At 44.7% G+C, this 15,350-nt stretch overlaps 2 protein-coding genes across 2 annotated transcripts; both read left to right on the top strand.

Annotated features, from left to right (window-relative positions):
* Positions 1–5,081: 5,081 nt before the first annotated feature.
* Positions 5,082–8,414, top strand: LOC128771307 (arylsulfatase A-like). Its single transcript, XM_053886659.1, has 8 exons — positions 5,082–5,334; positions 5,407–5,647; positions 5,820–6,038; positions 6,108–6,277; positions 7,251–7,369; positions 7,462–7,589; positions 7,661–7,763; positions 7,912–8,414. Exons 1-8 carry the CDS (start codon positions 5,111–5,113, stop codon positions 8,205–8,207), a joined length of 1,500 nt encoding a protein of 499 aa, XP_053742634.1. The 5' UTR covers positions 5,082–5,110; the 3' UTR covers positions 8,208–8,414.
* Positions 8,415–8,687: 273 nt separating this feature from the next.
* On the top strand, positions 8,688–12,735 carry arsa (arylsulfatase A). The gene is made up of 8 exons (XM_053886660.1): positions 8,688–8,936; positions 9,008–9,248; positions 9,383–9,601; positions 9,672–9,841; positions 10,828–10,952; positions 11,030–11,157; positions 11,229–11,331; positions 11,446–12,735. Exons 1-8 carry the CDS (start codon positions 8,719–8,721, stop codon positions 11,739–11,741), a joined length of 1,500 nt encoding a protein of 499 aa, XP_053742635.1. The 5' UTR covers positions 8,688–8,718; the 3' UTR covers positions 11,742–12,735.
* Positions 12,736–15,350: the final 2,615 nt, after the last annotated feature.

The raw sequence follows: 15,350 nt of genomic DNA, 5'->3' as shown, positions 1-15,350 counted from the left end.
GTGACAAAGTCATAAACCAAGTCACGCTCTGTCCCAGACTCGCCTCATCCCTGTCCCAGCTCCAGCCCACAACAGGACATCAAACCCTGGAGTGAGCGCTCCAGCACCTCCTCTGTGACACTCTACCACGGTCCAGTGTGGGGACAGGAAAGGTTTTACACCTCAATATGAAGAAAAAACAGTCAGTAAATGTAGCTAACGGCTGCATACAGAGGCTGCGTTATACACAATAACAAAGCGCGTTGTGGGTCAGCTGATCAGACCGCGTGCGTTATGCTTTTCTCCGGCGTTTTTCGGGGGTGTTCGAGGTCTGGATTTTAATTTCGTTCTCCACCCAGCTCCACTTAGCTTGAGCACTGATGCTGCAGACTCCATGATCCTCAGTGAAAGCTCCCCAACATACAACCGGTCTTATATGTCAGTTGAATAAATGTACTCAAATTTGGTCTCAGATATTCTGAGGCAGCTCACGCCCTGTAACAACTAAATGCACACCTTTGTCATCACCCTTATATATCAGCTTTAGAACACAGCACTCTCTGGTGGTCAGGAGGCAGAGGTGCATCCAAGCAGCCAGCGAGCCTATTAAGGTGCGGATCGACTATAAACCATAGGATCGATCATAAATTCCAGGCTGTATTTAAGACAAGAATTCTCTCTTTAAGTGCTTTCTTCAGGCATCTATGCTTGTTTGGCTGTCGGAGAATTACTTACTCCCTTTACAGGACCGTGACAGTTTGTAAACTATCCCAGCGACTCCTCTCTCACAATCACACCAGCAGACTATTTTGTCTTCAGAAAATTAAATATTTCAAAAAATTAAATCCAAAAAAGTCTTTGTGGAAGGCATATTTTAAGCCCCAATGTGGTCAGTGTCAAAATTCTTAATTTTGCTTTCCTCACCTCTATAGCTCAGGGTTTTTCTCTTGAAAAGATAAACTCACATCCATACTTTCATCCATTTTCCTTCCATCCGCCTCATTTTTTTTTGCACGTTTGAACACTGATCTTAATAAGCTAGTAGTGCACCATGAGTCAGTCGAGGATGTACAGTTGAGCTTCCTTTATTCCTACTGAACATTGTTGTGGGCCATAAAATGACTGGGCCCCTGGACCACGAGTTTGACACCTAATGCGATAAAAACAGCCACAAAGAGAATCATCACAAACACTTGACATCGTTCAACAGTAATATTTTACATGGCACTGTTCAGTCGGCCAGTGACATGTTGGTAATACATGAAAAAGCACAAGTTGACAAAAACACGATTTTGACCAAAGCGCCTCTTCAATCTTTCATGGAGCGAGAGATGAGTGGTTCCAGAAGTCTCCGAGAACAGAGAGAACTTGCGTGTGCGAGACAATAACATCAACAAAAGTACGTATTACCCCAGCGGGTCTTCAAACATTTATGAGTTCCTCAGCTCGTGTTGCTCCACAGAGGCCTGTTAGATTTCATTGCATGATTCTGTGATGTGCTCCAGCGTCTACTGTGCCAAAGTAGCGCTGTACTGTTGCCAGGGTGCCCTCCGTCATCACCTCCGCTGATCATGAGCCAGAATAGCAATGAGCCCAGGTAATGGAAGGAGCAGGTCTTCTGTAGTGGTCACACATTAGCGAATACGTTCCGCTGTCTTTAGGCTCCCATTTTATCGCGGTCACGGCCTTGAACTGAATTTGATTGGTACCATCATGGGGTGTCATATATAAGACAATAATGGACTGTTATTACTCGGTGATGGTGCGTATAAACACCGAAGACAGACACCTAACGTTTCAGAATGATCTTGATTCTCCAATAAACACTTGAATGCACCTTCTCTCCCGGAACACCAGGGGTCGCCATGTTCTCAAGCTGATGGATGGATCCCAAAATTGACGTTTATTCAGAAAGTCTGGTCGTTTGTTGGTGTTTTAGGCAACTTTCACTGAAGATAACAGGGTCTGTTTGTATTTTATTTTATTTTATTTTATTTTTGCAGTTATATGTCTTACATTTGTTGAGTGGAGATTTTTCTTATATTACTATATTTTTACGTGTAATTTGTGATATTGTTTATCTAATGTGAAGAAACTGTATAAATAACTGTGTTCATCATAAAGTCTTCATTAGAAACATAAATTAAATAATAATGTTTATTTTTATTTGTAACACAACATTAATATCTGAGATCAAACTGTTTTTCCTGCCATATTGCCCAGTCCCAAAACTGGACTACACACTGTTTCAGTCTTATCACTTGTCACCTTTGCCACCAGTAAGGTGGAAACCGAGGTCACAACTCTCAAAATGAAGTACTGGATCGCCAACATGCTTGAAGCAAATGTCCCCAGTCCCTCGTCCCCACATCTCCAAACCATTTCATTCTGACATCCCTCACTTTCTCCCCAAACTTATTCCTCATGCCATTGCTGGTCACTTAACCTCAGTATATTTATTTCAGACAGTGCTCTAGTGTATTCAGTCTTGAAAGTTGGAACGTTCTAAGTGTATAAACTGATTAATATCAATATGTCGGTGATCTTGAAATATCTGATGATGCAAAAATATGTCACAGGAGAGAAACGCTCAGCTGCTCGGTGAGTTACAATACAGCTCAGCACATGCTGCTGAGGGAGCTGAGAACACATTGCCTGTGGAGTGACGCTGGACTGAATGGGGATGAGCAGTTTTCTCACTACAGAGAATCAATTCTGTGGGGAAAAATAAAACAAAAAGATGATCATTTGGCGCCCACTAGTGTTTCAATAGAGTCAAGCACTCGACAGAGCCAAAACAGACTTCAGCTAACAGGGTTCTTCACGCCTGTTAATGATGTGAGAAGACTTCAGGAGGTGCCCACTTGAGGATGGTCACCCACCAGTTCTTGCACGCTGTGCGCCTTGTGATTCACAAACAGCCATGAAGAAACTGTGACAGCTTAGTGCCAAGACAAGAGAGCACTATTTCCTTCTCCCGTCATGATGCGAGACTGTTTCTCCTGCTGTCTTACTGTTGTTGTCCCGAGGGATGACAGTCGATGGCCAGAATCATTTTCTCTCCCAGGCGCACAGCTCTCCATCTTCCTGAGGCCACACATTTTCAGCATGACTGTGAGACAACAGCACAGGAGAGGAAGCTCAAGTCTCCATCACAATGTCGACATCACTGACTCAAAACACTCAAGAGTTGAAAACAAGAGGCCTATATTTTGGTCCACGATGAGTTCATTTCACAGTAAAAATTGGCAACATCCACGCGTGCAAGATAAGAGAATTAAAGCGGTGGGAATTACACCTGCGTTTACTGCGTACTTCTGGCTGGTTCATCCAGTTCCCATATCATTGTCTTTATGTATTTGAAATCCACTCCTGCCTCTCATAAATGAAGGTGTTATATAACAGTTTCATCAATAAAAGAACACGATATCGACTTGAACTAAGTACAGCTTTCAGGAATCATGCTCTCAGTCAAACATATTTGTGAAAAGATCTGACAACAATCCCGCAATGATAACTGAGGGAGGGTGATGATTAGCAAAGCATGAAAGAATAAACAAATTAGAGGAGCCAGATGGCAGAGAAACTGAGAAATAATACTGCGTCCTAGGTTGTCGAGCATCCTCTCTCTCTCTCTCTCACACACACGCACACACATGGTGAATGTAGGTCAGAGCAAGAGAGATGTGAAAGTGAATAGTAAATCAAAACTATCAGCAGATGCCAGAGCAACACCTCCCCGAGGCTAAACAGCAGGGCTGGTCAGCCAAACTAACTTTTGAACTCATACAGTTGATGTCTGTGTTTCCATTCAGGTGGACGTTGGCTGGACAAACACTGCTGCTGTCGGTGACGTTGCCTTCATGTTCATGTTTAAAGATAGATTCCTTCGTAGAGATTTACAGACAGAGACTTTTTGGTTTTCTTTTTTTCCCCCTCTCTCTTTCATGAAAGAGCTAAATTGCATTCCAATGTATTATTTCTGCTCAGTCCGCCTACATTAATGTGAAGTGTCAGTGAATTACATCTGGACTGGAGAGTAAAATCAGCTGTGACATCAATTTCTGCTGAAAGTGGATAAATCCCCAGCATTATTCCAGGGATTTATTGCTCTCTTTGTTTTCATATTTGGCAGAGTGTCACGTCCAGTTAGGGTCCGAGCCAGCGGCTGCTGGAGGAAACAAAGACTTGCAGACTTCCGGACGAAGTGGCCTTGCGAACAAACCGCTTCTTTGATATAAAGCACGGGCATAAAGTGAAATAATGAAATCAAATTTTAAAAGAAACTATTTATATGTTGGATTATGATGATGAAGGGCAATACTGATCCGATCCCAAACCTCTTACTTCAAGGAAAAAGTAGCTAAGTAAGTAGTTCTTCTCACCTGGCTAACCTCCACCTGGGACCTGGTGGACTCCACATTTTGCCAGAAAAGGAGAATGTTTTGGACACGATCTCATCTGCTGCTCCAAGGCCTTGAGGTGAGGATGGAAGGTATCATCGGGCTCATGAGCAGCACCAGACACCCTCTGCAATGGCACCAACCACAGTAAGCTGCAACACCCTTCCAAGTGCTCCATCACCTTTGTTTGAGCAGACGAGAAGCCTGCCGTTGAAAGACATCAGAATAAAGCATTACTGGCACTGGTCACACAGTGCATTTCTCATTCTCATTGGTGCGAAGGAAGGTAAATAAGTTACATGATCAATGGTCTTTACTTCATGAACGAATCAAGATGTTGTGCCCATCAAGATATTCCATAGATGTTTGTGTATTCATTTTCGGAACAGGTTGGACGACAGTCCCTTTTTCACTGTGCTGGTCGAATGAGAAAACAAGATCTGTAAATCTATTACTCACTTCATCAAACCAACCTAAACATTATTGCATCATGTGCACAACAAAACACCCTGAGAGCACAACTGCCCTCGTCGTCCTCAAACATGTCCACAACATGGTCACCAGTGTGGGCGAATGAGTAAACAGGAGCCGCAGATAAACGGAACATTACAAAAGCAGTTCAAACAACACTGCAACATGGACACAGCAAAGCCAACACTGCGGGGTGGGAGGCCAGATGTTGGAGTACATAGCACCCTCCACAGCAGCACAGTCAGCACAGTCAGCACATGATGAAGGTTCTTCTCATCTCTGTCGCAGGGATTTTGTCGTTGTTTGTTTGCGAAGCGTCACCACCGAATTTCATCATTATCTTTGCGGATGATTTAGGGTTTGGAGACTTGGGATGTTATGGTCATCCCAGTTCACTGACTCCGAATTTGGACCGACTTGCCATGAATGGACTTCGTTTCACAGACTTCTACAGCGCCAGTCCGCTCTGCAGCCCGTCCAGGTTCTGTCTGTTTTTCTGTCCAGCAATATCATATTTATATCTGTCATTGAATATGTTGTGATGACGCTGCAGGGCCTCGCTCCTGACGGGACGGTACCCAGTCCGGTCTGGCGTCTATCCAAAAGTTTTTGACGCTGGGTCCATAGGGGGTCTTCCACTAAATGAGACCACCATCGCTGAAGTCCTGAAGCCCCGGGGTTATGCTACTGCTTTAGTGGGGAAGTGGCACCTGGGAGTCGGGGCCAATGGCAAGTTCCTTCCAACCAATCAGGGGTTCGACCAGTTCCTGGGGATCCCTTACGCCCATAACATGGTCAGTACCTTTACTTTCATTCATATATTAGAGGGATTCATAAAGATTAACATGCTTGTACAAGATACGTATTTAATAAATCTAAACAAGAAAATAAATTGACTAGAATTATGTATTTTTATGCGACAGATGTAGCTCACGGACATTCATGTGGAAATGTCTTCATTGTTAGGGTCCCTGTCACAATCTCACCTGCTTCCCCCCGGATGTTAAGTGCTCCGGCTTTTGTGAAGTCGGGACCGTGCTGGTACCACTGATGCGAAATGACACCGTCATACAACAGCCGGTCGACTTCCTAACTCTGGAGCAAAAATACAGCGACGTTGCCACCACGTTCATCGCCACAGCAGCCGAGAAGCAGCAGCCTTTCTTCCTCTTCCACTCCTCACAAGTAAGAAGCATCTTCCTGTTGCATGACTCGTCGAGGAATCACTTGCTAATATTGCCTCTTGTCTGCCAGCACACTCATGGCCCTCCATATGCAGGAGTCAAGGCTGCAGGTCGATCTCTGAGAGGGCCTTTTGGAGACGCTCTGCTGGAGTTTGATCAAACTGTGGGAGACATCTTAGCGACTCTGGAGAGGACGGGAGTGATCAACAACACGCTGGTCTTCTTCACTTCTGATAATGGGTTTGTTACGTTTACATTTGAGACGAACGCATGTGCGTTTTCATGTCACCTACCCACCCAAACTGATCATTTGGGGAAGTTGAAATTAGGGATGCTCCGATCGATCGGCCGGCGATCATGATCGGCCGATATCAGCGTGATCTGTGACTACTTGTCACTGCCGATCACAACAAGTGATCGCGTGTGACAGTCGCCGCTCTGATGAAGCCCCACTGGTTCTGATGCATCAGCTCCTCCGTACTCGCTGCTCACTCAGCAGCAGCTTGTCTGCTGTGGAGCTTCTTTCAATTCGTCATGCAAAGTTTGCATCCTGCAGCACATGCACGGGAAAGTGCTGTACAGGGAAACGCGTACAAAGCACCAGCACTTGATGGAGCACGGAGAGTTTTCCAGGCTCACGAAAGTGAGACCGCTGGTTCCTCAGCATCAGGCTGTTAGTGAAGCTGACGCTTAGCAACACCGGTCCAAGCGTGACATTGAAACGCTAAATTGCCCAAGAAATCCATCGCCGTTTTTGAGTCGGGTGCAGCGTTTGTTAGCCACCTGAGTCTGAAACTTTCCGTGTGGAATACAAAGTTTCATAAAAGCAGATCTACAAGCGGCCAGTATGGAAATAATTCACCAACGTAGCAAAGTCTCTAGAAATTCACCAAACTGCGGCGCCTAGTTGCTGCATTCTGCAAGGTTTATAAAAACGTGTCTGAATTAAAATGATTTAATGACTCATTTTTTCACATCATGTACACAGAATATCGTACAAATTCATAGTCAATCCATGCCATCGGTAAAAATCCTGATCGGAGCATCCATAATGTAAATGTTACCAAGTTTCATCCCGGCACTTTTGTCATAACAGTGGAGATTTTCCCTTCATAGAGGAAGGTTTCTGCGATGTACGAAATGTAGCGAAGTCTGACTTTCAATGACAGCGGCACCCTGTTGTCAAGTAATGGTATCACTTCCTTGTAATCAGACCATCATTGGTGTCATACGGAGGGAACTCAGGACTTCTGAAATGTGGGAAAGGAACCACGTACGATGGTGGTATGAGAATGCCTGCAATAGCCTTCTGGCCAGGAGTCATTAAACCTGGTGAGAATCCATTATCACCACAGATTTGGCGAAATTGAAACGTCACCTTCATCAAGGTGACAACTTCATGCTTTGTACTTTGTACTCTCCAGGCGTGACTCACGAGCTGGCCAGCACTCTTGACCTTCTCCCGACTATCACGACGCTGGCAGGAGCCAAACTCCCACAGGTGCAGCTGGACGGTGTTGACATGGCCAATATTCTTTTCAATCACACACGGGTGAGTGGAGTCACGTTCATTACTCAGGTCGGTAGCGAACCTTTCTCCCATGTTTGAATTTATATTTGCAGAGTGAAAGAGAGACGATGATGTTCTACCCGACTACTCCACCTCAGCAGTACGGCCTGTTTGCAGTCAGATGGGGAAAGTACAAGGCACATTACTACACCAGTGGTACGTCTGTGACGCTGCGGCACCGATGCTGACCATCACTAAAGTCATATCATCATAGTTTATCTCTATTTTTGATCCCTCTTTTTGGCGCTCAATAGTCACTTTATGATGCAGCGATGGCTACAACTGTTTTGCGCTGTTTGAACAGGTTCCGAATTCAGTGACATGTCACCCAACCCTGACTGCCCCCCGTCAGCCAAAGTGAAGTCCCACGATCCCCCACTTGTGTTCGACCTGGAGGCGGACCCTTCAGAGAACTTCCCTCTCACCTTGGACGATACGCCGGACCTGCTGGCTCTGGTGGAGAAGATCAAAAGGGTGAAGGAAGAGTTTGAAGCCACCATGGAGTTCGGAGAGAGCCAGATACTGAAGGGGACGGATGTAGAGTTGGAGCCCTGCTGCAACCCTCGGTGCACTCCCAAACCCACTTGCTGCCACTGCTGAAGGTCCTGACCCACCATACAGTTCTGACTGTTGATTGTTGGTCCTGAGAAGAAGCGCAGAGAACAAAAGCTGATGATGTGTTTCTATTATCATCCTCATACATTGTTACTTACATGCTCTTAAACACTGTTTTGCAGCAAGAATAAACAGTGCTCTTTAAAGACGTTACTGTCACTGTTGACTCTTTCAGCAGGTCTATTAAAGTCACCACACAATTACTGTGTTTTCTTGTCGTCATTAATCATGTGAAATCTTTCTGTAATATTTAGCGTATCTGTTACTGTTTTATATATATATATATATATATATATATATATATATATATATATATATATATATATATATATATATATATATATATATATATATATATATATATATATATACACGAATTAATCCAAATGATAAACCTCCTGTCATAAAGTGTTGTTGTTGTCACCGCCAGATTTATCAGGCTGTATATCGGTCCCTTCTTCATGACGTCACACTCAGGCGACGGACTCATCCAGAAATGGAGCTGCTTCTAGTTTCCGTCGCGGTCACTTTGTTGATCGTTTGCGGAGCAGCGCCACCGAACTTCGTCGTCCTCTTCGCAGATGATTTAGGGTTCGGAGACTTGGGATGTTATGGTCATCCCAGTTCACTGACTCCGAATTTGGACCGACTTGCCACGGGTGGGCTTCGCTTCACGGACTTCTACTGCTCCAGTCCGGTCTGCAGCCCGTCCAGGTTCCGTCCGCGCCGCTCTCCAACAGTGTCTTGTTTACATTCGGCGTTAACATGTTGTGATGCTGCTGCAGGGCCTCGCTTCTGACGGGTCGCTACCAGACCCGATCCGGAATCTATCCGGGAGTTCTCTACCCTGGATCCATCGGGGGTCTTCCACTAAATGAGACCACCATCGCAGAAGTCCTGAAGCCCCGGGGTTATGCTACTGCTGCAGTGGGGAAGTGGCACCTGGGAGTCGGGGCCAATGGCAAGTTCCTTCCAACCAATCAGGGGTTCGACCAGTTCCTGGGCATCCCATACTCTCATGACATGGTCAGTACCTTTGTTTTTCACTATTATATCAAGGCGATGTGTGTCTTTTTCTGGTCTACGACATCATAATTTCAAGGCAGTTTTTTGGTTAAAAAAAAAAAAAATAATGGTTTTCCAAAATTCCTGGTTTTCAGGGTCCCTGTCACAACCTCACCTGCTTCCCCCCGGATGTTAAGTGCTCTGGCTATTGTGATGTGGGGACCGTGCTGGTACCACTGATGCGAAATGACACCGTCATACAACAGCCGGCCGACTTCCTGACTCTGGAGCAGAAATACAGTGACTTTGCCACCACGTTCATCACCACAGCAGCTAAGAAGCAGCAGCCTTTCTTCCTCTACTACCCCTCACATGTAAGTAGCACATGTTAGTTCCATGAATCATCCGTCACACACTTGCTAAATGTTGCCTCTTGTCCGTCAGCACACGCATTACCCTCAGTATGCAGGAGTCAAGGCTGCAGGTCGATCTCTGAGAGGGCCTTTTGGAGACGCTCTGCTGGACTTTGATCAAACTGTGGGAGACATCTTAGCGACTCTGGAGAGGACGGGAGTGATCCACAACACGCTGGTGTTCTTCACTTCTGATAATGGGTTTGTTACGTTTACATTTGAAATGGATGCATGTGCGTGTTCATGTCTTCACTGGCTCTCGTCTACCAATGATCTAGACCAAACTGAAATGGGTTTGAAACTCTAAAATCAACAAATTGCACGGATGACAGAAGACAGTACAGTGGTACCTCGGTTCTCAACCGCAATCCGTTCCAGACAGCCGTTCCAGACAGCCGTTCGAGAAGCGAATTGTTCAAAATCTGAATGGATTTTTCCCATTACAATGAATGGAGAAAGAAATAATGTGTTCCAAACTTTAAAACAGGCTTTTGTAGGAGTGAATGTAGAGTGTCTGCTGCAGGTGGCTGTTCCTCTATGTGTGTGGCCGCTGCATGTGGGAGGTGTTGCCGAGTGAGTGACGTCTCTCCAGAAGTGAAGAGGTGCCCGGTGCGTGTCCAGCTCTGAATGTGCGCTTCTGTGCAGTTTGGCTGTGACAAAGCCATAAACCAAGTCACGCTCTGTCCCAGACTCGCCTCATCCCTGTCCCAGCTCCAGCCCACAACAGGACATCAAACCCTGGAGTGTTGAGAGCGAGCACCTCCCCTGTGACACTCTACCACGGTCCAGTGCGGAGACAGGAAAGGTTTTACCCCTCAATATGAAGAAAAAACAGTCAGTAAATGTAGCTAGCGTGTTGTGGGTCAGCTGATCGGTCCGCACACGTTATGTTTGTTCTGGCTTTTTTCAGGGCGTTCGAGTTCTGGATTGAAGCAAAAAAAAATCGAAATTTTTGTACGTGTTCAGGACGTTCGAAAACCGAGGTACCACTGTATATGAAAACCGGCATGAGATGAAGGTCACTGCATTCTCGGATGTTACCACTAGATGACAGTGTTTAGTTAAATTGACAACCCCACAGTTCCAGATTTGCTCCGTGATGTGCTCGATGTGAAGCGTTGCTGACGTTGTGTCTGAAGATAAAGCTCGCTGTTTGTTGAGGAGTGTTACCACTTGTGTTGGATCAGACCAGAGTTGATGAGAATGACGCACGGAGGGAACGCAGGACTTCTGAAATGTGGGAAAGGAACCACGTACGATGGCGGCATGAGAATGCCGGCCGTCGCCTTCTGGCCAGGAGTCATTAAACCTGGTGAGCATCCGTTCTCACCACAGATTCACCGTCATGGATTTGAATTGACTTCATGCTTTGTGGTCGATGCTCTTCAGGTGTGACCCATGAGCTGGCCAGCACTCTTGACCTTCTCCCGACCATCATGAAGTTGGCAGGGGCCAAACTCCCACAGGTGCAGCTGGACGGTGTTGACATGGCCAACATCCTCTTCCATAACACAATGGTGAGTGGAGTCACGCTCTATACTCAGGTCGGGAGCGAACCTTTCTCCCATGTTTGAATTTATATTTGCAGAGTGAAAGAGAGACGATGATGTTCTACCCGACTACTCCACCTCAGCAATACGGCCTGTTTGCAGTCAGATGGGGAAAGTACAAGGCACATTACTACACCAGTGGTACGTCTGTGACGCTGCGGCACCGATGCTGACCATCACAGCTGAATTGTGATCTAGATTTTCGGGACTTCTTTTGTTTGTAAAGTTATTGTAAATTACACTTGTCTTGAACAGGTTCCTCACACAGTGACATGTCACCCGACCCTGACTGCTCTGTGTTGGCCGCACTGAAGTCCCACGATCCCCCGCTTGTGTTCGACCTGGAGGCGGACCCTTCAGAGAACTTCCCTCTCACCTTGGACGATATGCCGGACCTGCTGGTTCTGGTGGAGAAGATCAAAAGGGTGAAGGAAGGGTTTGAAGCCACCATGGAGTTCGGAGAGAGCCAGATACTGAAGGGGACGGATGTGGAGTTGGAGCCCTGCTGCAACCCTCGGTGCACTCCCAAACCCACTTGCTGCCACTGCTGAAGCTTTTGATCGGAGAAGGCCTTGCAGTTCTGAGTGAAGATCGTGATGCTGGTCTTCTGAACAAGTGTAAGGAACTGGAGCAGATGATGAACAAATGTGTCTTTCAATCAACTGTTTACATTGTAACTCGCATGCACTTTAACTGACCAGTGAATGCACATGAGGATCATCATTTGTGCCTTGTAAAAACCGTCCAACCAGGTATCTCTGGTTTCAATGATGAAGGGAAAGACAAAATAATGTGTTATATACCGTCATTTCCGGACTATAAGTCTGAACCCTGCGGCTTATACAGCGACATATGGATTTTTACAGACTGAACAGCGGCATGCTGCCAAAATATTGAGCCTCCTCACATCAAACCGATGAAATCACAGGTGTTTTATTGACCTTAAAGCGCTCAAAATGTGCCGTTTTCGCCCGGGTGTCCGCAGGAGACGAGAAGCAGCAGCTGCGAGACCGGCTGTGGTGTAGGAACTTCTGACACACAGGGGACAACAGTGCATTTTGAGTGCTTTAAAGTCAATAAAAGACGTGAGGAGTTCATGATTCCAGTTCAGAATATTGACCAGTTTGTTTCATGAGTCAGTCTACATGCTGAACTCTCTTTTCAAAACTAGTGTAGAAGTGATCCTGATGTATTTTTAAGCCGGGTGCTCCACTGACTTTGCTACGGCGCAGACAGCACCACTGCACCCACAGCTTATGTATGAACAAGATCTATTTTCCTTCTTGAATTTACTGGTTGCAGCTAATATTCCAGTGTGCTCTATTGTCTGGAATTTACGATAGTTGTTTTAAAATAATAGGGGGAAAAAAGCTCCAATTGATAGTGTTGGTTGATGTGTTGACTTGATGCATTTTCCAGTCCTGTTTGTTTTTGTCTTGTGAAATGTAATTTATGATGATGTTCTGTAATAACATCCTGCTGAAGTTATGAAGAATAAATGGCAACAAATGAATTAAAACATGAGTTAACAGTCAACTCAGAAAATTGTGGTTTGTATTTCAAATGTTCTTTTTAATAAAAAATAAATAAATAAGAACAGATGAGAAAAATATTTTTTGTGATCCATTGTTACTTTTTCAATATCGTGGGGCCTAAGGAAAAAAAAAGGCTGAATCTCCCCAGAAACTCGCACTGAAGCGCTGCAGTATGAACCGTGGCGCCATCTCTGGGGGTTACCTCCACGGAACCCCATTAAGGGGGAGTGTCCAGCTCCCTTATCTGGCTTCCCTTAGTGTTGTTTTTAATAAAACCTGATGCGCCTCTACTCTAACTTGACCACCCACCTGCACGACAGAATGATGGAGTCTGACCCTAGACACCAAAGACTGTCTGCATTGCAGAGTGAACAGAGACAACAGCTAACGTGACGTCTCACTTCCAAACTTTATTGACACTCGCAGACAGTCAAAGTTTGCTTAGTGGTTTAAACGTTGCCTAAAAACTTAATTCAGAACCAAAATAATGCACTGCAAAATGTAAAGAGATAATGAATCACTGTTGTTATGAAGCTGAGGAAAAGAATGTTGAGGATTAATCTAACAGTTCCCCAAATTAGAATAAAATCATGCAAAAGAGATTGTAACAATAATAACATAATAACAACAATAATAACAGTTATTTAAAATAAATAATTCATGATATATTTTTGCCATGTTGCCCACCCATTTCTGGAGACATTTTTAAACAAATACATTTTCAGTCTGATGCTCTTAACACATTTCATCTTCTTTTATCTTTGCTGCAATTGGATTTTTTTGGTGTTTTCTTTTGTCAGGAAACTAACCTCAATTTAACACCTGATTTATGAAGAAATACCTGAATAACAACCCAAAAACGACAAGAACCATTTCAGACATCAAGCATATATATTTTATTTGTAAGACCAAATTCATGACAAGGCAGAGTGATTTAAATTGTCTTTTTTTTTTTTTTTTTTTTTACATTTTATTCCATCGCATGTTCTCTTCAATTGTACAGGTTTTGAAGGATAGAAGATAAGATATGTTTGCGCTGTCGTATACCAGTTTACTGAATCGTAGTGATGTAGTAAAGGTCAAAGGTTTTGGTTTAAGACATGTTTGAGCTGGGAGGTCGTCTGTGTGCGTGTGTTTGCGTGAATATTTTGTAACAATATAGAAAAACAATCAGAAGCAAATAGATACATTTCAGATGTGGATCACACTTTCGCAGCTCAAAGGCAATGACTATAATTGTAACAATGCAGTTATAGGTTCCCAATGTCAACAGACCGTTTGGTCAGTCGTCTGTGTCGCACACTGATGATGTCACGTCTCACAAATGTGTCCTAAGAGACCCGCCTGGAAAAAAGTCGCCTGACGCCGATAGAAACATAAGACACTTAAATAAAATTATTGCAGATCGCAAACACGTTCTTCTTTTCTGATTTAAGATTCACATTCTTTTTTTTTCTGTAATGACATATTCTTTTCGATAACATACAGAACAGAAAGGACACAGCACACGTTTAGATTCGCTATTGTATTTACATCCTCTAACGGACCGACGCGGTGTCACACCCAACTGTCCTCTTCTGCTGGACACTGAGAGAAGTGTGTTACTGGCGACAGAATTTGACTGCAGTTGTGTCGCTAAAAGCTAAAACATGCCGTGACAAGAAGGAGGCTCCATCTTTCTCCAGACTTGAATCGCTCGACTAAAAAAAAAAACAGCCTTCACGTCTTGAAAAAAATCCTCCATTAACTTGAGCTGCAAAGGAGTGTGAACGGAACAATTGAACAGTCAGAGTTGTGAGAGTATATGGCTTTTCAGTGCACCTTCGCCTTCAGTCGCCTGGACTTGACCATCCAAGCAGAGATTGGTTCAAAAGTAACCAGATTATCGGAGTTGTCAAATGAGAAATTGAAGCTGTAATATGAGTGAAATAAATATTTCCCCAGGCTCACAGCCCTGTTTATGTATTTTGTCACAAGTATGTGTGCACATGTAATGCATGTGTGGCTACCGATGCAATGATCCACACTTGCAAAACACTCGCTTCAACCCTTTCCAACGCCGACTTAAGAGGTGCTCATGGCAGAACTGTGCAGAAACCTTTCCACCACACCTTTGTTTTTGGGTGAACCTGCCAATGTTGACCAACACTTGGTCGCTCCTTTGATGTGCCATCAAAGGACATTAACTATCATTCACTCGCAGATGCTGTAAATTATTTGCACATGGACTCACACATTAAAGAACTTATTAGCAACGACTTGGTGTGAATCGGGAAACAGAACCACTGCCAAGTCATGTGGTGCCAGTCAGAGCCCTCTGCAAGACAACCTCCGACTGCCCACGTCAGAGCTGAAAGATCAATAACACAGTTTAAGTTCCCCTTTCACACACGCAGAGCTCAGGCACAGAGGCCAGAGCCTCACTGCTCACTGTCTTTTCCCACCTGCTGTGGATCCTTTCACACTGACTCCTCCCTACATGGTAGGACCCCTAACTGCTCACCGGAGAGACTGGCGTTGGTTTAATGCTAAAAGAAAAGTGCTATGTGCCGTAACAAACCAATCTAGCGCATGAATTTTCAACTTAACATGTTGCCTGAGACTTTCCTTGCGGGGCGCTCTACA

Source organism: Synchiropus splendidus, chromosome 14 (assembly GCF_027744825.2).
Source record: "Synchiropus splendidus isolate RoL2022-P1 chromosome 14, RoL_Sspl_1.0, whole genome shotgun sequence".
Lineage (NCBI taxonomy): Eukaryota > Metazoa > Chordata > Actinopteri > Syngnathiformes > Callionymidae > Synchiropus > Synchiropus splendidus.
The sequence above is the reverse complement of the archived record's forward strand: the minus strand, read 5'-3'. Positions and strand labels throughout refer to the sequence as shown.

Bases quoted from the DNA above. Each gene is read 5' to 3' on its own strand.
- LOC128771307 (XM_053886659.1), top strand. From the start codon at position 5,111: ATGATGAAGGTTCTTCTCATCTCTGTCGCAGGGATTTTGTCGTTGTTT. The intron at 5,648-5,819 runs GTCAGTACCTTT...CTTCATTGTTAG, and splicing joins TCCCTTACGCCCATAACATG to GGTCCCTGTCACAATCTCAC. The intron at 6,278-7,250 runs GTTTGTTACGTT...CCTTGTAATCAG, and splicing joins TTCTTCACTTCTGATAATGG to ACCATCATTGGTGTCATACG.
- arsa (XM_053886660.1), top strand. From the start codon at position 8,719: ATGGAGCTGCTTCTAGTTTCCGTCGCGGTCACTTTGTTGATCGTTTGC. The intron at 9,602-9,671 runs GTAAGTAGCACA...CTTGTCCGTCAG, and splicing joins TCCTCTACTACCCCTCACAT to CACACGCATTACCCTCAGTA. The intron at 11,332-11,445 runs GTACGTCTGTGA...TGTCTTGAACAG, and splicing joins GGCACATTACTACACCAGTG to GTTCCTCACACAGTGACATG.